General features: G+C 49.1%; 1 protein-coding gene across 3 annotated transcripts; it reads right to left on the reverse strand.

Moving 5' to 3' along the window:
• Positions 1-27,154, reverse strand: Traf2 (TNF receptor associated factor 2). Of its 3 annotated transcripts, none has more exons than XM_057755117.1 (11): positions 27,096-27,154; positions 20,545-20,763; positions 18,961-19,039; positions 18,560-18,658; positions 11,616-11,777; positions 9,856-9,930; positions 7,764-7,838; positions 5,230-5,511; positions 4,722-4,899; positions 1,441-1,589; positions 1-743 (listed from the first exon to the last, which is right to left on the reverse strand). In XM_057755117.1, exons 2-11 carry the CDS (start codon positions 20,730-20,732, stop codon positions 525-527), a joined length of 1,506 nt encoding a protein of 501 aa, XP_057611100.1. In that variant the 5' UTR covers positions 20,733-20,763; positions 27,096-27,154; the 3' UTR covers positions 1-524. The 3 variants fall into 3 exon arrangements, with proteins under 3 accessions (XP_057611100.1, XP_057611101.1, XP_057611099.1); XM_057755118.1 differs by having other exon boundaries at positions 27,070-27,119; XM_057755116.1 differs by lacking the exon at positions 27,096-27,154 and adding an exon at positions 26,407-26,518.
• Between the last annotated feature and the right edge of the window lie 776 nt (positions 27,155-27,930).

The raw sequence follows: 27,930 nt of genomic DNA on the forward strand, positions 1-27,930 counted from the left end.
TCACAGACATCGAATAGTTTAATCACTTCTCCCCAGTACAGGCCACCTGGCAGGGCTGTGCAGCCCAGGCAGGCTCCTCTCCGGTGTGCCTACGTCTCTTTCCTGGGCTATGCTTTGTGGGTGGATGCCCTTCTCCTGTGCAGCCCCTACCTCTTTTCCAAGAGTGGGTAAGGTCAACTACCACTCTTGTCTCTGGTGTAGCTCTGAAGCTCTTGAGAGAGGCTCTTTCTGAGTACCCCACCCAAGGGCCTCTCCCTTCCCCAGACAGAAAAGCAAGAGCTTTTCTACTGGAAAGCCGAGAAGACCCCACCAGCTGGTCCCACAAGGACCCTGAGCTGAATGGACCGTCCACTCAGTCTACCAGTTGAGGACCAACTGGAGGCTCCTTCCTGCCTTTCCATGTGATGGTGACTGGCTTTAGGCTGAGGCCCTTCCCAGCACTCGCACCAAGCCTGCCCACCCATGTGTGGCAGGGCCCTGGCCCAGTGTGGCAGCTCCTCACTGAGCTGCTATAGTAGGGGTGGCTAGAGTCCTGTTAGGTCCACAATAGCTTTGATGAAGATAGCATCGTCCCGCACATAGGAATTCTTGGCTTCCATCTTGGACACAGGACAGAAGAGGGGGCAGCCACTGGCGATATTCATGTCACTGACAGGCCTCTGGAAGGAGGATGAGGTAACATCAGGTCTGAATGCGTCGATGACATGCTCCCGGTTGTTCTGGTCCAGCAACATCAATGTTACCTGAGAGAAGTCAATCCAGAAAGGGAACAATGTGCCTGTGAGTCACCTGAAAACCCCACATTAGTCCTACCCTGCCTCCCACAGCAGTGGGACTAGACACTGGTCACAGTGCATCCAGCTTCCCGCATGGGAACAGCACACGCCCATGCTGGAAGCATCTGGAAACGGAGGCTAGAGCTTAGCACTGCACACTGTTCCCGGGTGCTGCTCCTTTCTAGCGTTCATCTACAGACGTTTTCTTGCCGAGATCCTGAAGCTTGCTGGAAGCACTTCACAACTAGAGTGGGGTCTGACTGCAGGCCATGGACTGGTCAGGCCCCTGGGCCTTCTAGACCTCACTGCCTGCTCTGCCTCCTCCACTGGCTTCCAGGGAGAGAGCTGGGCCCTGAGTGAAGGGACCGTCCTCAGTCCAGCCTGGTCTCTGCAAGTTTCAGCTCCTTAATTAAGGCAGACTCTGGTTTTAAACACTCACACACACCCTCACTCTGACAACCACAGAGAGGGGCTCTATGGGTGTGGCCTTCCCTTGAACATACTTCCCCAGGAGACTTTCACACACGTCAGTCATGAAGCCAGGCGTGTGTGTCACACCACCAACAGGCCTGGGCGGGACAGACTTTGTCGTGGACTACCTGATTATTTGGAAGCTGTGCCCAACCTCACTCACATATTCCCCCAAGGATCCTGGCTTTCTTACCTTCTGGTTGAAAGGCCACCGCAGGAGGGCATCATTGGGACCTTTCATCACCACGAAGAAGAGAGACAGGTGCGTTCCCCGTCCAGTGCCATCGCCATTCAGGTAGACGCGCAGACACATCTTGTAGCCATATCTGCTTGTGTAGAAGGCTGAAGTATGGAAAGGGGCAGTGAGGACAGGGCAGGACACAGCTCGTCCACTCGCAGTCCACCCTCAGCGACGTGAAAACGTAATCATCCAGCTTTTGGGAATTATCAAGGGATGATCTTCCTCTCAGAAGAAACCTCCCAGCCCCCTGACAATTTTGCCATGCAGCTCAGGAAAGCCCCCAACTCCAATTCCTCCTACCCTATCTTCAGAAACGTTACTAGTGTGTATGCTCACATGCAATACCACAGGAAGGAGCATGTGTGCCATGACATGTATGTAGAAGCCAAAGGACAACTGTGCAGAGGCACTTTTCTTCTTCCAGTTTTTTGAGATAAGGTCTTTTTAGGTAGTCCTGGAACTCCTGGAACTCACTATATAGATCAGGCTGGCCTCAAACTCATCTACCTGCTTCTGCCTCCCAAGAGTTGGGATTAAAGGCCCGTGTCACCGCATCTGGCTCTCTCCTACCATCTTTTTTTTTTTTTTTTTAAACAGGGTTTGTGTAGTCCTGTGCCACCAATATTTGACGTCTCCCACTCTTCCCGGCCCCTCCCCAAGACAGGCTTTCTCCGTTAACAGTCCTAGCTGTCCTGGAACTAGCTCTTGTAAACCAGGCTGACCTTGAACTCACAGAGATCCACCCACCTCTGCCTCCCAGTGCAGGGATAAAGGGCTCGTGCCACCATTACCCGGCCTCTCCTACGACTTTTAATGTGGATCCCAGAGACCAGTCTCACAAATCCAGTGAGCCGTCTTGCTGCATCCCCGCCCCTTAGAATTAACAATGATAAACTATGGTGGCAAAAAGACAGTAGCTGAGGTCCTCAGAGAGCTATAAAGGGAGTGCAGACCACAGGAACCCAAGCCTGCCTCAGCAGAAGCATCTGAGGAGCAAGAATGCAGATCAGCAGTCAATGTCCCTCAGCCCCTACAGTAGTGGTTCTCAACCTGCAGGGCGCGACCATTTTGGGGATAGTGTATCAGATATCCTACACATCAGATATTTCCATCATGAGTCATAATAACAAAATTACAATTATGAAGTAGTAACAAGATTAATTTTATGGTTTGGGGTCACCACAATATGAGGAACACATAAAGGGTCACAGCATTAGGAAGGTTGAGAACCACGCTCTATAGGTAATAAACAGCCAGAACAGAACATGGTTAAGGCTGTGTAAGACAAAGCCTCCCAACACGAGTTCAAGTTCAGCCAGGGTGATACATCTGAGGCCACCTTGGCTATGGGCTATAGTGTGAAATCCTGCCCCCCCCCAAAAAAAAAAAACCAGTAAAAGACACACAACATACTGTTAAGAGCAAACAAAACACGTCAAGAGCTGATGGTGAAGAGTAATTTCAGGGTCAGGTTGACTGGTCAAGGGACAGCTAGAGAGCTGGGGCAGCACTAACCCTGGTGTCTGTGAGGGCTGTTTCTAAGAGACTGAGATGAGTGGCGGACCACATGAGAAAGAGGTGGATCCATCATCTCTGAACAAAAATAAGGAAAATCAAACTGGTCTCCCTGCCCTGGGGGTAGGACCTGCCTATGAAGTCAGACATCAGGCTTTTCAGTTTCCACATGAAGCTGGCCTACTGTAGAACTCAGCAGCTCACCTGCTGGAGTTATAGGTGGGTCTGCAATGCCCACCCCATGGCTGTCTGTCAACAGTGCTGCAGCCTGGAGAGGATGTTCAGTCCCCGAGGGCGTGCCCTTGAAGGAGACAGTGGGACCTCCAGCTGGGAAGTGAACAGCTGTAACCACAGGCTGCTGCTGCACGTCAAAGCAGAGTGGCTGATCAACCCTGGACTGGAACCTCTAGAGCCGTGAGTCAAAGTGCGAGAGCTCAACAGTACAGTATTCAGGTGGCTTTGCTCCCAAAAGGCTGCCTGCTACAGTGACCCTCACAGCAACAGGACTGTCCATGCTCCGCTGACCCACTAGAGCTAAGCCTCTGCAGCAAGGCTCCAAATGCAGCGCTAAAACTGCCTCCCCTGTTCCTTGTAGCCTTTGCCTGCTACATGGGTGACCACCTGTATCCAAAGCAGACCTTTCACACAGACAGCTTTCCCTGTCTACGGCTCCAGGAAGACTGCTGCAAAGGACATGGGCTCCTCAGGCTCCCTTACCATGCTCACTATGGAACTCCTGTAACCTGAGCCTGCACCCTCCACCGGCTACCACCTACTAAATCACCTGCAAGCGGAGACACTGCCAACATAGACTACCCAGTCTAGAAATAGTATCAGCACTCCAGGCTGCCCATGTGTCCCTTGAGCTCTCCCCTAAAACAGAGGACAGGGTCTGTAGGTTTGTTTACTTCTAGCCCTTGCTGACACCGCTGTGAGGACATGCTGCAGAGCTGAGTGGGGTGCTCAGTCTTCTGCAGCAAGGGCAGGAACGCCTGGCGAGTGTCAAGGCTAATCCAGTAGGAGAGGGTCTCCCAAGGCCCCAGCCTTGATCCCGGAACGTCTACTACAGTAGCAGTTTTGTAAAATGAAGTATGTGTAGGCTGAGCAGGAAGAAGATACTAGTAAGGGACAAAGACAAAGGCCTGGGCCATCACACGGTCTATGGGCACCTCTAAGGACACACAGGGGAACTGTGAAGAACACAGCAAGGCAGGCACAGTGGCATGGTCAGAGTGCAAAGAAAGGAGCACAAAGGAAGCAAACTGTACCCTGCAGGAACACACACCCTCCCCTTCAGCTCCCAGTGGTACCCTAAGGAGAAGCTTAAGAGCACCCTACAAAGACCCTGTAGGTGGATATAAGAAAGGAGAGTGAGGAACATCCTCACAGGCTCCCTGCTTGCAGCAAATACCAAACCTGAAACTGGGAGTCAGGCAAGTTTGGAGCCATGGCCCTGCTTGGAAAGGTCTGTCTTTCCTTATTCACCCAAAAGCCCCCACACTCATCTGTAGGTGACAAGGGGCATACTCTATACACATATATCCTGGCACCCAACAGCTCCTCATACCTATAGGTTCCCAACTGAGTAGGGTATGTTGCCCAATTTGCTTCTCAAGAAGATGCAGACACTCCTGGTGCCAGCTGAGTGTGTGCCCTGCCCCAGCCAGAGAACCATTCCATACAGCCTCTGAAGCGGACGGGAAGACCACAAATGGCACCTGGGGAGAAGATGGCGGGTGTACGGCCAGCTACAGCTTCCTGGCGCTTTCTGGCAAAGTCTGAGATCTTCCAGATGAAGACTCCATCATAGGTGGATGCTTCCAACTCTGAGACCTTCTGCTCCAGGTCGGCCATGGCCAGGTCCTTGAGGCCAATGCTCCTCTCTAGTTGCTGCACCTGCAGAGCAGAGATGACTTAACTTTGATAAGAAGGCAGGGACCTAACTGCCATATTCTATGCACCCTGAGCTCCCATTTCCCACACTGCTAGCCTTTGGAAGTCTCTGGAGTCTTTTCTGTCCCCAAGAGCTACATACTAAATGTGAGGTAGAGGTACACGTTCCACTTCACTACATGTACCCAGGAGCTTCACCAACCCGGCACACTGTATCACTGATGCTGTGTCCTCCTAGGCCTTGCTAGCCCATCAAACCCTATGGCTGAGTCTAATGTCTATGCTGTACAGGCTCCAGAGATGCAGAACTTGCTATCCCCGCTAGGCACAAACCTTGTTACTCAGGGCCTCTATCTTGTCCTGGTCTAGCCGGTGCTGCCGGCTACATGCCTCTGCAGTCACTGCCACCCTCTCTACCTCCCGGTTCAGGACGCAGACAATGTTCTCGAAGGTAGCCGTCTTCTGTTCCAAAGTGTGGCACCGCTGCAGCAGCTCCGGCCCCACCTGGCTTTGGCTTCCCTGTGAGGCTGGGGACTCCAGGAATGAGTTCAGCAACAGGGCCAGGTGTTCCCGCAGCCTCTGCACCTCGTGATCCTGCAGGTCTTCAGTCTCCACCTGCAGGACAGGACAGCGTTTGTACAGAACCAGCCCAGGTGGTGCGGCACCGTGGCCACACTGCACTGAGGAACATGTGGTTGTTATCTTGAGATAGATGCTCTAAGCTACTGCTCCAGCACCTGCCTGCCTGATGCCATGCTGCCCCACCATGGTAGTCATGGACTCTACTCTTCTGAAACTGTTAAGTCCCAAATAAACTCTTTCTTCTAAAAGTTGCCTTGGTCATGGTGTCATTACACAATAATTAAAAAAAAGTAACTAAGATACAACTAAATATTTTCAAACTTGTGCACACAATTTTTTTAAAGTGATGTACTTATTTTTGTTTTGTGCATATTAGTGTTTTGTCTGCATATATGTCTGTGTGATGGTGTCTGATGCCCTGCAATTGAAGTTACAATAGTTGTGAGCTGCCATGTAGGTGCCAGGAACTGAACCTAGGTCCCTCTGGAAGAGCAGCTAGTGTTCTTAACCGCTGAGCTATCTCTCTAGCCCTTTATGTAAACAATTTTGAGAAGTTAGACTTCAAAATTACAATAATATCATTACACTGTATGCTAATTAAGAAAAATAAAAAGGCGCAGTAGCTGCTTTCAATTCCAGCATTCAAGAGGCAGAGACAGATGGATTTCTATGAGTGCAAGGCCAGCCTGGTCTACATACTAAGTTTAAGACCAGCCTGGGCTATATAGTAAAAATCTGTTTCAAAAACAAAAACAAAACATCAAAAATCAAAAACCAAATCCAACCTAAAACAAAACCAAGGCTGGCAAGATGGCTTAGCATGAAACTGTGCTGTCACCAAGCCTGATAACCTGAATTTTACCCCTGGGACTCATATGCTGGAACGATAGAACCAACTCTGAAAGCTGTCCACGGTTTCACATGGATACCAGGGCTTACACACACAAGCACACAAAATAAACCTAATAAAAATATTTACAAAACGTAAGTAAAAAGACACCAAGACACCCGAGCCCCCAGTAACAGGAGGCCCAGCAGGAAACGTATGTGCACCTCACAGGGCAGGCGGAAGCTGGAACTAAGATGAACACAAAAGGACATGCCATCTGCTCAGTGGCTTCTCCTGCAGGGGCCAGCAAGGTCACACAGAGCTAGAGCTTAACTGGAGCACCCTATGAACTGAAAAGGTCCAGGACCGAGGTGACAGCAGTTCGGCTTCTGGGTAGCTTCTAAACTACCTTCTGCAGGGAACTCAGTTGTTTTGAAATGGAGGTAGCAACTATCCCCACCTCCAACAGAAGAGGAGAGAGATGCTGTGTCACCAGACACCACATCCTCAGCTTGCCTTCTCTTACCCTTAATGTACACACCCTACAGGCCCTCTGTGGACCAGCACATGGTCATGAGTCACGATGGGAAATAATGTCCAGGGGCTCCCATTGTACAGATAAAGAGGGTTAACAAATGGAGAAATAGCTTGTGCAGGATGAAAATGAGGGAGGGGGCAGGTCTACATGAACAGAGAAGGGGCACATGTGGACAGGGACCTGTGGAGAACAGAAGGAGTCATCAGAAACATAGCAAAGCAAAGGGGGAATGGGGAGCTTCTTCAAGGACAGTGAGGTCAGTGACCAGGGCAGAGGCCAGCGGTCTTGGGAGAGAGAGACCATGGTAACCGTGAATCAAATTTTGGTGAGGCCACAGGAGGGTCATATCTTGCTTTCACTTTAACAGATCAGAGCAGCAGAGTGTCAGAAGGTGCCCAACCAACATAGGAAGCCTGTCTCCAGGCAGGAGATGAAGTAACAAAACAGGACTTCAAGGGACAGGAGCCATCTACCAACAGCCAAGGATTTATTATTATTTATGTGAATATGAGACAAGAAAAGGATCTTGCAGACCATGAGGCACTGGGGCTTTAGCTAGACAACTGAGCAATCAATGTGCTTTTTTCCCCCTGGGAAAGATGGGAAGAGGGTGGAGAACAAGGAGCTAGAAGGTCAAGGTGTACTTCTAAGGTGTCCATCAGATACTGTGGGAGGCTCGAGATGTCAGAAGCACATATATTTAGGTACTCTCAGAGATAGGTAGTGATCAAAGCAATCTAGAGATTTCCATAGAGTAAGCCCGAACACCTGAGGGCAGGAAAAAGGATTACTGAGAGATAGCCAGGGGAGATACCAGAGAGGCTCAGGAACCTTGGAGCAGCCAAAGCTGGAGACAGGTTAGCATAACAGAAAGACCCAGCCAGGCCCCCAGCCCCTAACAGCAGACTCCTGGCTTACCATCTCAGGACAGCCCACGGTGTGGAATCTGCAGGGAACCCGACACTTGCTGCATGCTCTAACATGGTCCTGAAACTGAAGGATCAGGAGGATAAAGTTACCAGCGTCACTGTCATTACTAAGGGTCTTCCCTACCTCACTTGGGCCATTTGCTTAATGTACTGATCAAGTCAGAATTAACAAAAGAAACCACTAGTTGCACCCTATGGGCCTTCTCATTGTCATGCAAGATTAAAATAAACCACTTCCACTGTCAATCACTGGGAAGTAGACATTTCAGGACTGCTGTGGAAAAGTCTGCCTCCTGGTTTTGGGTGAGATCCATGCCACACAGAAAGCAAGCCAGCTGTTATGTCTGTCAGGTTTTGTGTGGGTTGTTTTTTTGTTTTGTTTTGTTTTGTTTTGAGACAGGGTTTCTCTGTGTAACAATCCTAGCTGTCCCAGAACTAGTTCTTGTAGACCTGGCTGGCCTCGAACTCACAGAGATCTGCCTGCCTCTGCCTCCCGAGTGCTGGGATTAAAGGTGTGCGCCACCACTGCCCAGCACTTCTGTCAGTCTTGAGAATAGACAATACTGAATACCTGGGCCTCAGAACATTCAGATTCACAAACATAGAGCGTAAAAACAGACCAGTCCTTTGTGTTATGGAGGGGCACACAACATGTTGTGTTATGAGATGAACACATGAAACCTAAGCACACACTCCACTGAACACATTTCACATGCAACCAAGGCCACGTGTCTGGCAAGGGCAGGAGAAAGACCACCTCTTTGAGATCCAGTGAGGGTAAGGAGTCATTTTTTTTTTTTTAACCTACCCTGTGAAAAACTCAACTTAAGCCAGGCGGTGGTGGCGCACGCCTTTAATCCCAGCACTTGAGAGGCAGAGGCAGGCGGATCTCTGTGAGTTCGAGACCAGCCTAGTCTAGAAGAGCTAGTTCCAGGACAGGCTCCAAAACCACAGAGAAACCCTGTCTCGAAAAACCAAAAAAAAAGAAAAAAGAAAAAAAGAAAAACTCAACTTAAAAAAAAAGAGAGTGGAGGAGGTTGGAGGCGGCCCAGAGGTTGAGAGCACTGGCTGATTTTTCAGAGGACCTGGGTTCAATTCCCAGCACCCACATGGCGACTTACAACTGTCTTTAACTCCAGTTTCAGGGGATCTGAAGCCCTCAAACATATACACACACACACACATACATACACACATACATACATACAGGTAAAACACCAATGCACATGAAATAAAAATAAATACATCACTTAAAAATAATAACAAGCCAGGCGTGGTGGAGCACACCTTTAATCCCAACACTTGGGAGGCAGAGGCAGGTGGATCTGCAAGTTCTAGACCAGCTTGGTTACAGAATGAATTCCAGCTAGGGCTACACACCAAAAATCTCATTATTTGAGGTCCTTGGGCCATGGTCATTTGTATTTAACTAAAAAATAAACTACTTATTTCCTGGTGGTGAGCAGTATATTTTTTTGTCAACAAGAAGGAAGCCCAGCTCAATGGTAGAAAGTTTGCTTGGTAAGCATGAAGCCCTGAATCCAACCCCAACACTACATGTTCCCCATTCCCAAAAAGGAACTTGCCAACTGTAACAACACAAACCACGACTGTGTGTGTATACCTACAATCCTAGCACTTGGGAGTTGGAGGCAGGAGGATCAGGAATTCAAGGTTATCCCTGGTTACACATTAAGTTCCAGGCCAGCCAGGGCTACATGAAACCCTGGTAGGGACGGGGGTAGGGGAATGCCAGACAGGGTGAAACGTGCCTTTAAGGCAAATCCATGACTTTAAGGCCAGCCTTGTCTACATAGCAAATTCTAGGCACCCAGGGATATATAATGAGACCCTGTCTCAAAATAAATGAACAACAACAACAACAAAAATCCAAATGAACATTGAAGGCCTAGTCACTATGCCCCAGAACATGCACATCCAGGTGATAGCAAGTAAGTCTCACTTTGTGGCTATTCTCCCTTTGGGCAGCAGGCCACAAACTATCCCAAATGACAGACCTTCACCACTGACCATCAGGTCTAGCACCCAAGGGCTTCAGAAGATGGAAGGGATCACTTTACCTTCTCCCGAGAGATCTTCTTCTTGCCACAGCCATCACAGGTTAAGGGGAACTTAGGGCAGACTTCATAGTGCGCCTTAAAGAAAACCAGAAACATTAGATGGGGATGCCAACACCAGGACAGGGCAGTGAAGGAGAAGGGGACAGGGACACATGGAGTGCTCAAGACAACAGCCAGCATCTAGGAGGATACTGATGTACTCATGGCTCCTCAGATCCTCTCTGAAGCTGTGTTTAACACTGAGTGAGATCCTTAGGCACCCTTACAAATTCAGACTGCAGGACTTTCTTCTTCCTCTATAGCCTCCAGAGAACACAAGAAAGAAGAGAACAAAGGTTCTATGTAGAGACTGAAATGGCTGTGCACGACTTTCACAGAACCAGACTATACTATCCAGATTATCTTTTAGAGAGACCCTGATATGCCACTACAGAGTGCCCAACATCAGATGATGTCTGGCCTGACCACACAACAGAGGAACAGAGCAATAACAGCAGGCAGCTGAGAAAGGCCTGGAAAAAGAGATACTGATGACCCTGACTCCAACAGGAGTGATCGGTCTCACAGCGGGAATGTGGACAAGCCAGAAAGTGACAGAGCAAATATTGTTAAATTACAGATATGCTCTGCTTGGACGTGATCCCCAAAGATCTCCACACTGAAGGCTTAGTCCCTAGCATAGGTGTGCATGTGATGTAATCCAAAAGGTGTGGCCAAATGAAGATTCTAGGGCCATTGAGTCCCTTACTCTTTTTTCTTTTTTTTTTGGTTTTTCGAGACAGGGTTTCTTTGTGTAGCTTTGATGCCTATCCTGGAACTAGCCCTTATAGACCAAGCTGGCCTCGAACTCACAAGGCCAAACAACAAGAAAAATGTGTCTCATTTGAGAAAAGTTGAAGCACAGCAGGTAGAGGAAACAGCACTGTGATCTACCAGCTGTGTGTCACTCCTCCATCAGCAAGTCTGGACTGTGCCATTCCGTCTGCGGAGTTCAGGGTTATTATCAGTAACAGTTTGCCATGGCTTTCACCAGGGCCTGAGATAACCTCTTTCCAAAGACAGAAGGTTTATCTTGGTTTTAGAGTATATGATATGATAGGAGCCGGTGGTGGTGACGCACACCTTTAATCCCAGCACTCAGGAGGCAGAGGCAGGTGGATCTCTGAGTTCGAGGCCAGCCTGGTCCACAGAGCAAGTTTTAGAACAGCCAGGGTTAGACAGAGAAACCCTGTCTTGAAAAACAAACAAAACAAGAAAAGTACTTGAAAAAATTTTCAGTCCTGTATGGTGGCACAAGCCACTTAATCCCAGCACCTGAGAGAGCCAGGAGGATCTGCGAGTTTGAGCCTGGTCTACATAGCAGGTTCCAGTCCAGCCAAGGCTACAGATGAGAACCTATCTCAAAATACACATGTATATAATTCTAGATTTATTTATTTTATATGTATGAGTATTTTGTCTGGTAAACCATATGCTTGCCTGGTGCCCACATAATTCAGAAAAGGGCATTGGATCCCTGGAACTGGTGTTATGGATTACTGAGTCATCATGTGGGTGCTGTGAACTGAATCCAGGTCCTTTAGAAGTACTCTTTACTGTAATTACATACCAAAGCAGGGTCCCACCAAGAACCTTCTAACCCCCATGGCACCATGGAAACCAGTATAAAGAAGCTAAGCAAACTCCAACTATGGCAGCAAACTCTAGCTGAATGCCCATGTTATAGACACTGCCACCCAGGCTGTACCCGCCCAGCGTACCTCCAGGTCTTCACGGCTACAGGGTGCCCTGCAGTGCTGGCAGCTCAGGCTCCTTTTGGGGCATTCTTGCTCAGTGTGATGCTCCTTCTCGCTGAGGCGGATCAGGCCTTTACACGCAGGACACTCGGTAAGCAGGAACGGGCATTGTCCTTCATGGCAGCTCTGGCAACAAAAGGAGGGACATGAAGACAGTACGCAGACCCTGCGGGTAGCCGCTGCATGTCTAAGTTGCTTGGTTCCATATTATCCTGCCCACCTCCTCAAGATCACTCCCTATGCAGACACAGGTCAGTGTGCCCTCTTCCCACTTTCGGGAAACCAGGGATGCTGACTCCTAGCTGTACTAGACTGAGCTGCTCCATTGCAGCTGGTCTGTGTGGGTGGTACCCCAAGGACACTTTCTTCTTCAACTATACACCCATGACACCCACCCCTCCCCGTGTCAGTTCCCAACTAAGTAAGTACATTGTTCTCCAGTATAAAGACAAACACACAGCGGGGCCATGCTGCAGATCTTGCCAGTTCTGACCTCGTCACTGTTACAGTGGAGCTGGGAGACAAAAGATATAGAAGAGAGACAGAGATCGTGTGAAAGTGGTTGCATGGCTCCCAGTACCTGCAGCTCTGGGCATGGCTGCCTAGCAAACGCCTAATGTACCACATAAATGACCAGGCCAAGATGTTGGAAGGCCAGCCTAGAGCCAGCTGTTATCAACGTACAGGATGTACACCTGAGATCTATGCTGTGAAGGGCCAGACTGATCCACAAGAGACCACCCTGGACCCCAGCCCAGCACACTGAATAGGAACAAACCATGACATAGATGTACTGTGCCTCCCAGTCAACCAAAGAGCAGTAATACAGGGACACCCTACCTATAAACCAGGAGAGACAGGGCAATGAGCAAGTCCCCAGTTAAATGCTTTCCTTATAAGAGTTGCCTTGGTCATGCTGTCTCTTTGCAACACTAAGACACACAGTTACCAGAGAAACATAGCATTAGAGGTTGTCTAGCTCTTTTTGTTTTCCCTTCTTGCTTTTTTTTTTTTTGCAGGGAGAATGCAGGTTGAGACAGGTTTTCTCTGTGTAGCCTTGGCTGTCCTAGAACTGGCTCTTTAGATCAGGCTGGCCTCAAATTCAAGAGATCCGCTTGCCTCTGCCTCCCAAGTGTTGGGATTAAAGATGTGCGCCAACCACACACATTGAGACCCTACGTTGAGCACGTAGGTCAGTACAGGAAGCAGACTCCATACTATGCAGCCTCCACTGTTCATTCATAAAACTCTACCTTTCTAAACGCTAACTCACTCTCCATTAATAGACACCCCAGCCTCTGGAAACCTTCACCCACTGCCCCAGCTATGGACTCGTGTCCCCCCCCCCGCCTCTGGAAACCTTCACCCACTGCCCCCCCTATGGACTCGCCCCCCCACCCCCCGCCTCTGGAAACCTTCACCCACTGCCCCCGCTATGGACTCGCCCCCCTGGACCTGGCTCATCTCACTGAGCTCAGAGAGGCTTTGAAGCAGAAGAAACAAGAGCAAAACTGCCAGGAGAAGGTTAATGGCAAGAGGTTAAGTTCCTGAGGCTGAAGGCAAGTCCAGAGCAGGGCAGAAGGACCATCAGCCAGGCCATCAAGATGGAGGCTGCAGCTCAAAGTCATCCACACAACTCTGGAGGAAGGCTCTCTGAGAGGAGAGGGGTGAGGAGCCCTCACTCAAAACCCAGAAAGAGGTGGGATTCTAGACAAGGAAAGGCATGCTAGGTCTGAACGCTGGGCAACCCCCACAACAGGACACACAGGAACACAGATGTGTTGTGTGCCACACTCCCATAACTCCTGCTTATAAAAACAAGCAAAAAGTAACTCGGGAGGAGTTACTATGCTGTAACAGTTACAGAGCATAAAAACTAAAGCACAAATAGTTACTACAATTTCGCTAAGAGGCTCTATAAGACTTAGGGCTGGGGAGATGGCTCAGTTGATAAAGCACTTGTCATACAAACACAGAAACCTGAGTTCTGACCCCAAACTCCACATTTAAAAAAAAAAAAAAAAAAGGCCAAATAGAGCAGCGTACTCCTGTAACCCCAATGTTGGGAAAACAAAGATAAAGGGATCTGAGGTAAGACGGTTCACTGGTGAGCTCCAGGTCAGTTAGAAACCCTTTCTCAATAAAGAAGGCGGCTCCTGAGGAACAACACCCAAGGCTGACACATGTGCAGCCACATGGACATACACCCATTCAAACAAAATACTCAAAGCTGTACACATGGGAGTAGAAAGCCTAGAATGCACAGTCCTGGATTCAACCCTCTATATTAGAAAAGAAATTAAAAAATGACAAGGTAGCCGGGAGATGGTGGTGCATGCCTTTAATCCCAGCACTCGGGAGGCAGAGGCAGGCGGATCTCTGTGAGTTCGAGACCAGCCTGGTCTACAAGAGCTAGTTCCAGGACAGGCTCCAAAGCCACAGAGAAACCCTGTCTCGAAAAACCAAAAAAAAAAAAAAAAAAAAAAAGACAAGGTAGCTTAGACTTGCTTTGACGCAATCCCCATGGGAACAAGGGTGACGAGACAGCTAACAGAGCCTGGTGGGCACCAGGGAGCCCAGCACTGACTTGCCTCTCAGTCCACTGCTCAAAGTTGCTCTATGTTTTTGAGATAGGATCTTAAGCAATTTGTTCTTGACCACAAACTTTCTATGTAGCTGAGGATGGCCTTGAACCTCTGATCCTGACAAATTTCAATAAAATTTTTCCCCTGGGCTGAGAATGTGGGAATGGTAGAGTATGTGTGTTTTTTTTTTCTTCCCTTTTTCGAGACAGGGTTTCTCTGTCTTCTCTGTCTTAACAGCCCTGGCTGTCCTGAAACTCACTCTGAAGACTACAAAGACCCGCCTACCTCTGCCTCTGAGTGCTGGGATGAAAGTCATGTGCCAGCACCTCCCAGCCCAGTATGTGCTTTTTATGTTCATGGCCCTGGGTTCAATGCCCTGCACGGGTGCTTCACTTCCCAGCTGAGTGCAGGCCCTGAGAATGACCTGAGTTGGAGCGCACTGATTCGTCTACGCTGGTCAGTCCCCAAACCCAGGGACCCTACTGTCTCTGCTCCCCAACACTGAGATTACAGGAGTATGCTGCCATCCCTGACTTTTTTAGATGGGTTCTGGAGGGGGACCAGGTGCCAAATGCTGGTCCTCGGGTCCTGAGTTCAAAGAGTCATAGGCAGAAGATACACTTGTCCCCAACACACTCAGGCAACAAGGACAAAGCTCTGTTTCCCCACCAGTCCTGGCAGACACAATCCAAACACATCAGTATTTACTCAACCAGGATTCCAATTGAACATTTTAAATAGATACAGTTGTCAATACTCATTTTTTTTCTTCTTCAGGTTTTTGTTTGTTTGTTTTGCTGTTTTTTAAGACAGAGTTTCTCTGTGTAGCTCTGGCTGACCTGGGACTTATTCTGTAGACCAGGCTGGCCTCGAACTCACAGAGACCCACCTGCCTCTGCCTCCTGAGTGCTGGGATTAAAGGAGTGTGCCACCACCATCTGACTATAACTGAATTTCATAAGAACACATAATTGTGGGCTGGAGAGACGACTCCAGTTAGGAACACTTGCTGCTCTTACAGAGGACTCAGGTCCAATCCCCAGAATACACACGGGGGCTCACAACCAATCTTAACTCCAGTACTAGGAGACCCAGTGCCACCTTTTGGTTCCTCTTTGGGCACGAGGCACACATGTGGTGTACACACACATGCAGATAAAACACATAAAAAGATTAAAAAGAGGGGGCTGGAGAGAGGGCTCAGCGGTTAAGAGCATTGCTTGCTCTGCCGAAGGTCCTGAGTTCAATTCCCAGCAACCACATGGTGGCTCACAACCATCTGTAATGAGGTCTGGTGCCCTCTTCTGGCCTTCAGGCATACACACAGACAGAATATTATATACATAATAAATAAATTAAAAAAAAAAGATTAAAAAGAAAAGAAAAATACAATGGCCATGGACACTAGAGACCTGCCTCCCAGTGCCAGGTGCTCTTGAGTATTTGTAGTCCTGGTTGGTCTGGAACTTATGACGCAGACACCAGGCTTGCCTTGTCTTTGTCTTCCCTTGTGCGGAAAAACAGGTATGCAGTGCACGCCTTGCCTCTGAGATAGCAGGTTTTTTTTTTTTTAAAGATTTATTTATTTATTGTGTATACAGTATTCTGCCTACATGCATGCTTGCAGGCCAGAAGAGGGCACCAGACCTCATTACAGATGGTTGTAAGTCACCATGTGGTTGCTGGGAATTGAACTCAGGACCTTTAGACAAGCAGGCGGTATTCTTAACCACTGAGCCATCTCTCCAGCTCCTGAGATAGCAGATTTTTTTTTTTATATTTTTATTTTATTATTTATTATGTATACAATATTCTGTCTGCGTGTATGCTTGAAGGCCAGAAGAGGGCACCAGACCTCATTACAGATGGTTGTGAGCCACCATGTGGTTGCTGGGAATTGAACTCAGGACCTTTGGAAGAGCAGGCAATGCTCTTAACCTCTGAGCCATCTCTCCAGCCCCGAGATAGCAGATTTTTAACAGGGCTGTCGGTCCGTTTTCAGAACGACAGGCATCACCATAAAGGAAAAACAAAGCTAAGGCTAAGCAGGATTTTTCTCCAACTTTCCAGACATTTTAAATAATTCAAACCATAAGACAAATGTTGTAGTCACAACCTTAGTTTCCAGTAAGAAAATCAAGAAACAGATGTGTGACAAGCAAGAGACAGGATTATCTGCAAAGGTGGTAATGACTACACACAGTAGATGATTTCTGTCCTAGCCTGTGACATTTGCCACCAGTGAGACGCTTTTATCAATAAAATCAGCTAAGGCAGAGCTGTGCCTGCCCTCCCACGTGACCAAACCCAACTCATCTCAGGGACTTTCCAGACCTCTCGAAGGGTGCAGCCAGGGACTTTCCAGCCTGCATGCCTGCAAAGCCACATGGCACCAAGCCCATAGCCTGGCTGCAGTCCCTAACCATCAGTCAGAGGCCCACACAGCCACTGACCTCGATTACCACAGGCCTGGAGGCCACAGAAATCCCAGAGGAATCCAGAGCCTAACAGGGCTGGAAACTATTTTTCCACCTGCCCCAGGGGTCTCTCAAACATCCTCAAGGGCAAAATGTTACATAAGGTCCTCATTCCCTACACCAACATTCTCCTGCATCCTCCCTACTTTCCTCGGGGCCATCTCTTCCCGAGACAGCCCTAGGCATTTCACTTTAAGGATATACTGAGACTATGGCTCCTCACCAGGCCCTGACACCACGCTAGAAAAGAAGACTACAGCTTCTTGTTCACCCAAGTGAAGCCCAAACTGCTCAGCTAGCAAAATGAAACCCAAAGCCCGACATCACAAAGTGTCATCAGTCCACAGGACATGGGACATGTAGCCACACACACATGGCAGAGCGCAGAAGAGACGAGGTCTCACTAAGCAGTCCAGGCTACCCCTGAACTCATATGGTCCTCCTGTCTCTGCCTCCCAAGAACTGGGATTATAGGTGTACCTCATCATGTCTAGCTGAGACAAAACCTTTTTGAAGGTTGTTGACTGAGCCAACAAAGGAGAGTGAGTAGCTTGGTGGCCCCAGTGGCCTCCTAATCACCTGGTCTCTGTGATGCAGGGTTAAATGAAGATGTGTAAAGGTGACGCGGGGCTCACACTAATATCCCACTACACCACACTGTCCGTATACCTCCTCTGCCACTGTCTTTTAGATGTCTCTCCATGACCACATAACAAATATACCCAGTACTTGAACAATTTCCAGTGTCAACACAAATCAAAACAAGAGAACCCTTATGAGTTAGCCATGATAGTGAACGCCTTTAATCCTAGTACTCAGGAGGCAGGTGGATCTCTGTGAATTCCAGGACAACCAGGGCTACAGAGAAAGATCCTGTCTCAAAAAAACAAAAACAAAACAAAAACCAACAAACCCAGAAAACAAGTAACAAAAAGAAAACCTTGTGGGTATGATATACCACACAGAATCTCACTGACCTTAGAAGCTGCAGTTTCCAACAAAGAACTGGAGATCTGCAACCTAAGCAAATGTGATGTTACCAAGGCCACCAAGGCACTAGCTCCTTACCTACAAATCTCCTGTACCCTGGGGTAGAGTAGGAACTTGAGACATGGAAAGAAGAGACAAGCTCTATGGTATAGGCCCATGTTGCACCATTTGGGTTTCAGAAAACGTACTCTTAAAAAATAAAATAAAACAAAGAGATAAAACAAAAGCTGGGAGGTGGTGGCGCAAGGCTTTAATCCCAGCACTAGGGAGGCAGAGGTAGGTGGATCTTTGTGAGTTCGAGGCCCAGCCCGGTATACAAGACCTAGTTCCAGGACAGGCTTCAAAGCTACAGAGAAACCATTTTGAAAAACAAAAACAAACAAAAAAACCACAAAGGTTCACTAGGTAGGCCAGGTAAATCCTGAACTCATGATTCTCCTGCCTCAGCTTCCAAAGTGTTGGGATTGCAGTCATGTGGCAGCTTACTCTCAGAAAGGGACACTTTCTAAGGAGCAATGCTTTTTTCACATCTATTAGCCAGGCCAGTCCCAGCAGGAGTAGAGAACAGCTTCCATAAGAACTGTTTTGTGGGGCTGGAGAGATGGCTCAGAGGTTAAGAGCACTGACTGCTTTTCCAGAGGACCCAGTTGCAATTCCCAGCACCCACACTGCAGCTCACAGCTGTCTGCAGCTCCAGTAGTCACTACTCTCACACAGACACACATGCCAGCAAAACACAAATGCATATAAAATACAAATAAACAAATCGTTTTAAAAAATGTTTGTGGAGTAGAATTCTCCAAAGTCCACTGCTGGAGATTTCAGCCACCAGGCCAAAACAGAAATGTCTTTCTACCTCATATTCTTTCAAGGTTCCCTTCCAGGTGCACCCATCATTGGGACAGACAGCTGGCAGACTCTCCACCTCCCTGCGGGCAGCATTATCTGGAAAGGCCTGGAACAGAAACATTCTTGGGTTATACCTTCTCCCAGCACCCTACTGCCTATGAAGCAACATCTAGATCAGAGACCCTACCTAGAACAACCTGTGCCATTCTCCTGAGTCAGCACACGAAGCAGAAGATAACAAAGGACCAGCTAAGCCATGCTTCTGCTTCCCAATCTTTCCACCCCAAACCAATCATGAGAGGCCACTCCTAGCTCCCAACTTCTCATTCTGTTACCAATGTTACTAAACAAAATTTCTAAATATTTTCTGTTCGTTTTGACTTGTTTAACTCAATACAGTGTACTTACCGAACTACTATCTAAAATAGAAATGCCTTCTTCATACAGGCCTTCATGGACACAGGCAGCACAATTCTGAGGCCCGGAGCTAGTGGTAACAAAGGAAACAGAAAATCCCACTGCAAAATTTGCTGCAGAAGTTAACTGAGCACAGCTGGCTCCGCCCGCAACCCAGCTCCACACCAGTCAGTCAACTGCACGATATTTCAAAAACTACAAATGAGAAGATTCAAATGCAGAAAAGGGTATCGGGGCTTGAACTTGCAAGGCCAACTCATTTCTTCCTTTTTTCTTTTTGAATTTGTGACTTCAGGGACCAAAGCATGGCTTTGCGAATGCCAGGTAGGTAAGTGTTTTATGGCTGAGCCTCAACTCCAGCCTTCGTTTCTTTCACTTGTGAACAAGGGATTGGCTCTCTGGTAAACCTGACACTCCAAACACATGGCAGAAAAACGTGGGTGTGTTTATTTTCTCCACAAGCACTGCTGCCTTTCATACCGCTGTACAGGGACACATCAGCCACCCACCCACATGACATTCAATGCATCCACCAGAGCATCCTAAGGGAGCTATAATCCTCACAGTAAACTTTCTTGTGCCTGTGAACAATAATGGATTATACTTAATTTCACATGTCCAAAAAATAATATATAACCTATGTTTTCATTTGTGTGCATGAATTATCACGTGTGAATACAGGTGCATGTGTGTGTGTGTGCGTGTGTGCAAGCCGAGGTCAAATATCAGGTATTCCTCCTCAGGTACCACCCACCTTTTTTCAGATAGAACTCTCACCAGGACCTAGAGCGCAGATGAGGCTAGGCTAAACAGTGAGCTTCAAGAATCCTATCGCTGTCTCCAGGCATATGATGTCACTACACACATATTACCATGCCCAAGTTTTTACATGGGTGGAGGGGATCAAACCCAAGCCATGACTGCACAGTAAGAACTTCACCATCTCTCTCTACTCAGCCCCACTGTTACGTCTTTAATTTTTTAATTACATTTTAAAAATGTATTGTATGTGTAAACATGTACCAAGGCATTCAGGGGGAGGTCAGCGGACAATGTGGGAATTCCCTCCTTTCACTGTGTGTGGATCACTGGGCTCAAACTCAGGTCACCAGGCTTGGTAGCAAGTGCCTTCACCAACTGAGACATCTCTCTGACTTCTGAGGTTGATTTTAAACTTGCTATGTAGACAAGAATGACCTCAAACATCTGCTTCAAATCTCCACCTCTCAAGAGCTGGAAACAAGAACATGCTATCATACCTTTCTAAGATCAATTCTAAATTCTTTCTTACTTTTTTTTTTTTTTGAGACAAAGTCTACATAGCCCTAGAACTCACTTGTAGACTAGGATGGCCTTGAGCTCAGAGATCCTCCTGCTTCTGCCTCCTGAGTGCTGGGATTCTGTTTCACTATACCCAGCTCAATCAATGGTTTTAAGTGGTAAATTTTACCTTCTTAGTTTGGGCTAAGCCTCCAGAATCCAAGGAGAATTTGCACTAACAACCACTATACTAAATAGCACAATCTAACATCACACCCACCCACTTGCCCCTGCCCACTTGGGCAGCATGCACACCTGAGGATGTTGTTCAGGCAGGAGGAGCAATAGCGGTGACCACACTGGGCCTGGAAGGGCCTCCGCAGGATGTTTCTGCACGCCGAACACAGGTACTTGGCTTCTAACTTGGTCCCCAGGAGGGTCTTGGAGAAGCCAGGCTGTAGCAGGTCTAGGGAGCCAGGGGGAGCCACACTGGCTGCAGCCATGTGAGTTTTAACCCCCACACACCACAAAGCCCTAAAGAAAACAGACCACATCACACCTCAATTCAGAATAATCCTCTAGAGCAGTGGATCTCAACCTTCCTAGTGCTTCAACCCTTTAATATAGTTCCTCACACCATAAAATTATTTTTGTTGCTACTTCATAATAGTAATTTTGTTACTGTTATGAATTATAAGTATGTTTTCCAATAGTCTCAGGCAACCCCGTGAGTCTCCCACCCCCACGGTTACGAGAACTACCACTCTAGAGGGAAAAGGAAGGTGGTGACATCTACTAGGAGGCACATGGTGAGGTGCCTGGGTCACTACACTGATCTTGAAAGAGGATCTAAGAAACAAGATTTTAGAGTTCTGGGAAGCCTTGAAGATAAGGCAAACAAATCTCCTGCTACAAATATGGGAAGAGATGACAATAAGGGTGACAAGACTTGATGTCACCCACAGTAACTATCCAATTCATGAGCGTCCTACTTTTTGGCATCAAATCGATCCTGGCTGGAGCACTTCCTGCAGAGACCAAGTCAGCATCCTTCATCCTACACCCATGGTCCCTACAATGAGCATGTTCTAAGACGGTGGATGACTTCTGAAGCATACCATAGGCTGGCAGTCCTTAGATCCCAAACAGTCCCCTGGAGGTGGACACCTGGGCATGAGACGCGGTCAGTCTGCATTAATCACTGTTCCCTGCTTGGTATCAGTTCTCCACACACTGCACTGAGCCCACAGCCTGCAGAGCCCCTCCCTCTTCCTGTCATCCAGACCTCACACCTGCCATCCTCGCCAAGACGCTCCACTCAAAGCCAGCTAGTGTCCATTCCTCTTCCTTCCTCTAGGCACCACCCGCCATACCAGAAGAACCACCCCTGCCTGCCCCATCCTGTTTTCCTCTTCTCCAGCCCCAGGCTCCTCCCTCATCCTCCAGCACAGCTGCCTCCATTGGGCTCCCAATCAACTCCCAGAGTAATCACACAGCAGTCAGGCCTTCTGCTTCCCCATTTTCTCAGGTAGCACTCTGGGAGCCCTCACACTCAGGAGCCCAGGAAGAGAGGCCTACTCAGGCTGAGGCAGGTGTGGAGAGGCCTGGACTACCTGAAGGAGCAACCTGGTACCTCTGTCTTCCAGTGGCCTCTCGTACCTGGAGTACCTTGCCCTATCTCCATGTCCAAAGCAGCCTAAATGTTAGGGGTAGCTGCTAACCATACTTTCTGCCAAACAGGGTTCCTCAGCCTCTGAGAAGAGTGTGGGAAGGCCGCTGGCTCTCACTCAGAAGAGCAGGCCAGTCCCAATGAGGGCAAAGAAGTCTGGGGTATGGGGTGGGAGGACATGGACCTCCAGGGTCTTAGCTGCCAAGATCGAGTTCAGTTTCAGAAGGTGAGCTTAAGGAAGAAGTAGGTTATGTGCCCTGGGATGCAGACTAGGAAGTGTGTGCTGAAGGCAGGGAGGCCATAGCAGCAGGAGCAGCAGCATCTCCGGAGTTCTCTCTTCCCAGCAAAATCCCAGTCATGTGGGGCTGGAGAGATGGCTCAGCGGTTAAGAGCACTGGCTGCTCTTCCAAAGGTCCTGAGTTCAATTCCCAGCAACCATGTGGTGGCTCACAACCATCTGTAATGAGATTTGGCGCCCTCTTCTGGCGTGCGGGCATACATGGAGGCAGAATGTTGTATACATAATAAATAAATCTTAGAAAAAAAAAAAAGAAAAAAAAAAAAATCCCAGTCATGTTCCATTTAACCAATCACCTCTCAGAACCATTCCCACATTTAAATACCAGAGGCAATTCCCAGGCTCCAGGAACAACGGCAGCACTGGCTGCTTCGAGCCTGGCAACTGCCAGACAGTGCCTTGCTGCCTCCTTCAAACCTTGCTGGCCCCACTGACTTGCCTGCCCTCAAAGCCTCTGGGCACTCACATCCTGGCACGCACAAGGCCCCATCTAGCAGTCAAAGAACTGGTGGAAGGCTACAGTGAGGAAAACAGAGTGAGGGTCTAGTTCCACAGCCTGAGTCACTTGGTTCTAGGTCTACTGGCCAGTCTGCCAAGGCTCTCCCTCCTCATCCCTGCCCACTGCCCTCAGGGTTACCTGCTGCTTACCAGGGACTCATCAAGCCCATTCCTTGCCCAAACCTTGGCCAATCCTGCCTCGTCTGGTGGACACCCTGCCCTGTTCCCCTTCACACCAATCCCAAACACCATCACAGTGTCAAGCCGCACTCAGAAGTGAGGCGACTGTAGAACCACTCTGCTGGCCATGCCCTGACCCCACTGCTTCCAACTGCTCCCAAACACTCCAACCCTAGGCCCTTCTTCAAACACAGTGTCACTGGCCTCCGCTGGGAGTCAGGTGCTCAGAGCCCCAGACACCAACAGGACATGCCTGGATACACACTAGCGTGGCTTTCAACGCAGCATTCATTAAAAGATGACTGTTACTTACAAGCAGCTTGCTATCCTTTCCAGTGTACCTCGATTCTGATTACACATATTCAAACATTCACAATGCAGCAGTGACAGCTGCCATCTGTCACCTTCTCATCCAACAACTGTTTTTCAGATGCCAGGCACCAGCATGACCGGTTTCTGTGAACCAACGCTTGGCTGAGGGTGTTGAGTCCGAAAGCAAGAGAACTCCTCTGTTCTATCTGTACATCTCTAAGAGGAAAGAAGTTTCTCACCTGTACCTAGACAGGAGTAGTTAACAGAGAGCCCAACCAGAAAGAATTTTAACTCAGAACACTTGAGATCTTCAAGTATACACAACTACAGCATTACAAACAGGTCATCTCCCCCTGGCCACCCCTGGGAACCAACAGGTAGCACAATGACCCCACACACTTACGGAGTACCCTTTACAAAACCAAAAACAACCCAGCTGGCACTAAACAACCAGAAAGACATGAATGTAGGGCAGGTTTAATCGTATTTTATTTTTTGTTTTTTTGAGGCAGAGTTTCTTTGTGTAACAACAGTCCTGGCTGACCTGAAACTCTCTCTGTGACCTCAAACTCACTGAGATCTACCTGCCTCTGCCTCCCAAGTGATGCCTTTTAGAAGCAGGCACCACCACCTGGCCAAGTAAGAAAATGTTTTCATTTAAAAAAAGCCACAACACAAAGTTGGGCTCTAACCTCCCTGTCTATCCTTCTCCCAGATATGCCCCTCAACAAGCCTTTCTGTTTTGAGACAGACTTTTCCCGTTTCTCTGTAGCTTTGGAGCCTATCCAGGCTGGCCTTGAACTCACAGAGATCTGCCTGCCTCTGCCTCCTGAGTGCTGGAATTAAAGGTGTGTGCCATGACTACCCAGCTCCAGATTTAGGTTTAAATGTCTGTTTGTCTGTCTCTTTCTCTCTCTCACCTGTGAATGGAGCACCTAAGTTCTGTTAGGACCTCAACACTCAAACAAATGGATAGCTCCAGCCCTGACTGCATAGCTTCCTTGGGACCAGAGGGACCTTTATCACAGCATGAAGTCTGAGCCTCTACTCAGCTCAGAACCTCAATGGCTTCCCAGCTCTGGTCACGAAAGCTAAAGCTGCGCCAACTCCACCTGTCTGCCCACCCCAGCTCCCACCAGTTCTCTCAGGTCTGCGCCATGCCCATTCTGCTAGTGCCTTACTCCCAGGACTGGCTGTCAGTAGGCAAGTACAGAGCTAAAAGAGGAAGGAGGGGAGCCAGCTTCTACAGCTCTCCCCTCCTGGCTGCTACTAGGGAAGTCGCCTTCCACTGATGGCTGTAGTCACATCAATAACTAGACAGCCAGCAGCTAACTCTGGCACACAGCACAAAATCCCTTTCTCTAACAACTGGCCCAGTCCTTCACAAACTCACCCTATCCCCAACCCATGCCCTCTGCTCTAAACAGAGCACCCCAACTCTGGGTCATGTGCCTGCTGTCTAAATTCCAAATCCTTGATTTTCTTTTTTTTTTTTTAAATATTTATTTATTTATTTATTTATTTATTTATTATGTATACAATATTCTGTTTGTGTGTATGCCTGCAGGACAGAAGAGGGCACCAGACCCCTTTACAGATGGTTGTGAGCCACCATGTGGTTGCTGGGAATTGAACTCAGGACCTTTGGAAGAGCAGGCAATGCTCTTAACCTCTGAGCCATCTCTCCAGCCCATCCTTGATTTTCTTGTGCTCAGATTTCCAGTTCCCATCCACCTAAATTACAACCTGCCCCCAGACACCAACTACACTGCCCACCTGGGTCCCAGAGCACACTCGCTGGGTCTCCTTCTCTATGGCTAGCAGCAGGGCAAGCACAGTACAGTAGTGTGATGGATGCCCAGTGTAAAGGGGCAGGGCCAGCAAACGGGGGAAATCTCCAACATAAGCCTTGAAGCTACACACCCCATCTTTGGCATAATCTGCAGGACCTATGGCAGTTTTTTCTAGATTTTTTTTTCTTCTCCAGGTTATCTTGTCCATGCCTGTACAAGTTCACAACTTCCCATGGGATCCACCTGCCATGCCATACTCACAATTTACATAACAACACACGGGAATGGGGGGCTTAGCATCCCACTGTCAAGAAGGAAACCCCAAACCAACTCCCAAAACAGCAATGAGATGACAGACTGGAAGCACACTTCCTTCCTGGAAGAGGGCCTTCTCCAAGCTGACTGCTGCTGTTTCTGCGGTGCAGCCCAGGCCGCTACTCCTCTATGTGCAGGGGGAATCACAGTCCAGAGATTCCTGGAGGGCTCTGTCGGGAAGTGCCCCAAGTGCTGCAGCCCAGGAGCCAGTGAGACTGGACGTGCATGGGCAGGGCCCTCACTCCAATCGCTGCAAAGACTTTTCCAGGCTCTCTCTCATCAGCCATCAGGTGTGCAGAGGTGCCGAGGACCAAGTCTGCCCCATGATGACCGGCAAACAGGAAAGAGTAATAGGGTTCCCAGCAGCCTGCATTGTCAGAGACTAGTCTGTCCAGTTCCAGGAGTACTGGGGGGGGGGGTCCCCAGAGGAAAAAAAAACAGCAAATACATAAACACCTCACAGACGTGCCCTGCAGGTCAGGCCAGGGAGACCCCACAGCTGGAAGCACACCACCTTCCAGCTGTGCACACAAGGCTTGAGTCGGTGGTGATGGTGCACACTTTTAATCCCATCTGGGAGGTAGAGGCAGGAGGATCTCTGTGAGTGGGAGGCCAGCCCGGTCAATAGAACTAGTTGTAGGGTTACATAGAGAAACCCTGTCTCAAAACACATACACACACACAAAAAAAAAAAACAAAAAAACCAAGTAAGCGGGGTGTGTGTGTGTGTGCTTGAGCTTTTGTCAAATGCTTTAAAATGCTGTGGTACACAACAAATACAGCCATAAAGCTAATTTTTAAAAGACTTAAACACCAATTTGGGATTGGTTGTGGGTCTCCACCCGGTAACAGTAATTTTGGGTCACTAAATCCCACCTTTCTCAGCCAGTCACACAGGCACAGGACACTGTGGCAAGGCCAAGTGTGACCTCTCTGGACCAACTGGTAGCCAGAAACAGAGGACTTCCAACTAGTGAACTACACGCAAGATGACCTTGCACTTTGTCCGTGGGGCTGAAGGTTTCCTGAGTCCCCCAACTCTGTGCTGCTCCGAATGTAGGGCCCGCAGGGAGTACGCCTTTGGGTTCTAACCAATCTCATGTCCTCACTACCTGCTTGGGGTTACATGTCCATCATGAAGAGTGTCCACCAAGCCCAACCTCCACTAAGCAGGCTTCAAGGAGAAAAGGGACCTGGGATCACACCAAATCCCCTGACACTTAGGTATCCCATCAAGATAGCTCCCAGAGAAAGGGGTCTTGAGGGGCAGAAAGGTGAGATCTGAAAAGAACACCAGGAAAAATGAGACACCAACAGGGAAGGGGTTTGGAGGGAGGGGGTGTCCGTGGGTTGTGGAGCCGGGTGTCAAGAGTCTGAAAGTGCGACGCCTAAGTACTGGGGGGCGTCAGGCTTAATTTGACTCCCTAGATTCAAAAGCTGATGCAGGTGGGGAGGTGGGCGGTGAAAGTGGCCCGGGAGACCAGGGGTTCGCCCAAGAACAAGTGGGGCTCGTGGGTCCCACAGCCAGGACGCCGGGCCGAGATCGGGGGAAGGGACCGTAAGGCCGTGACCCCGAACCACAGCGCCCAGGGCCGCGCGCGCAGCCACGCACCGCTGCCGACGTCGCGAACTTTTCCGGCCCCCCTCCCGCCGACTTTCAGTTTCCGGCCCCGCGGCTCCGAACCCCACCCCGACGGCGGCGGCCCCGCACCTGAACCCCAACCGCCACTCCCGCCCCGCGCCTGACCCCGGCCACACCGGCCGTGAGCGCCCACCCCGGCTCGGCTCCGTGCCGCCTCACCCAACGGTCTCCGCGCGCCCGGAACTCAGCGTCCGCCGGGGACCACCCCCGCTGCCGCGGCCCGTCCCGCCTGACGGACAGACGCTCGAGCCTACCAGGAGCTCCCAGGGCGCGGCAGCGGGCGTCGATTTGTCAAATGGGCCGCCTTGGGCCCTCTCCTCTGACGGACGGAAGCAGGAACCTACCAGGAGCGAGCAGGGAGCCGCAGCGAGCGGCGATTGGCCGGCCCCGCGCGGCTTGGTACTGAGCTTGTTTCCTCGCTTCCTAGTGAAGTTGATGAGGGGCTGACGTGAGCTGCCGCGGGTTGGCTTAGGTCCTCCTGGGACAATCGCGCTCCTAGTACATACCTGGTGCTCTGGAGGTCAGTGGGTAAAGTCACTTGCCACCGATCCTGATGACCCTAGTTCAATCCCTGGGATCCTTGATATGGAAAGAGAGCAGGAATGTATGCATTATTTTATTACACACACACATTACAAACCATGTATAAATAACATCACACACATATATATGTATACACACAAAATAATTAGATCTCACCAATATTTTTTTTTTTTTTTTTTTTTTTTTGGTTTTTCGAGACAGGGTTTCTCTGTGGTTTTGGAGCCTGTCCTGGAACTAGCTCTTGTAGACCAGGCTGGTCTCGAACTCACAGAGGTCCGCCTGCCTCTGCCTCCCGAGTGCTGGGATTAAAGGCGTGTGCCACCACTGCCCGGCCTTGTTTTGTTTTTCAAGACAGGGTTTCTCGTAGCTTTGGAAGCCTGTACTGGAACTCGCTCTGTAGACCAGAACTCACAGAGATCCGCTTGCCTCAGCCTCCAGAATGCTGGGATTA

The sequence above is a fragment of the Chionomys nivalis genome, chromosome 22 (genome assembly GCF_950005125.1).
Source record: "Chionomys nivalis chromosome 22, mChiNiv1.1, whole genome shotgun sequence".
NCBI classification, from domain to species: Eukaryota; Metazoa; Chordata; class Mammalia; order Rodentia; family Cricetidae; genus Chionomys; species Chionomys nivalis.

Coding starts and splice junctions, on each gene's coding strand:
- Traf2 (XM_057755117.1), bottom strand. CDS start 20,732: ATGGCTGCAGCCAGTGTGGCTCCCCCTGGCTCCCTAGACCTGCTACAG. Junction 5,512..7,763: donor CCGTGGGCTGTCCTGAGATG/GTAAGCCAGGAG, acceptor CCTGTCCTGCAG/GTGGAGACTGAAGACCTGCA. Junction 1,590..4,721: donor ACCCGCCATCTTCTCCCCAG/GTGCCATTTGTG, acceptor TCCATACTTCAG/CCTTCTACACAAGCAGATAT.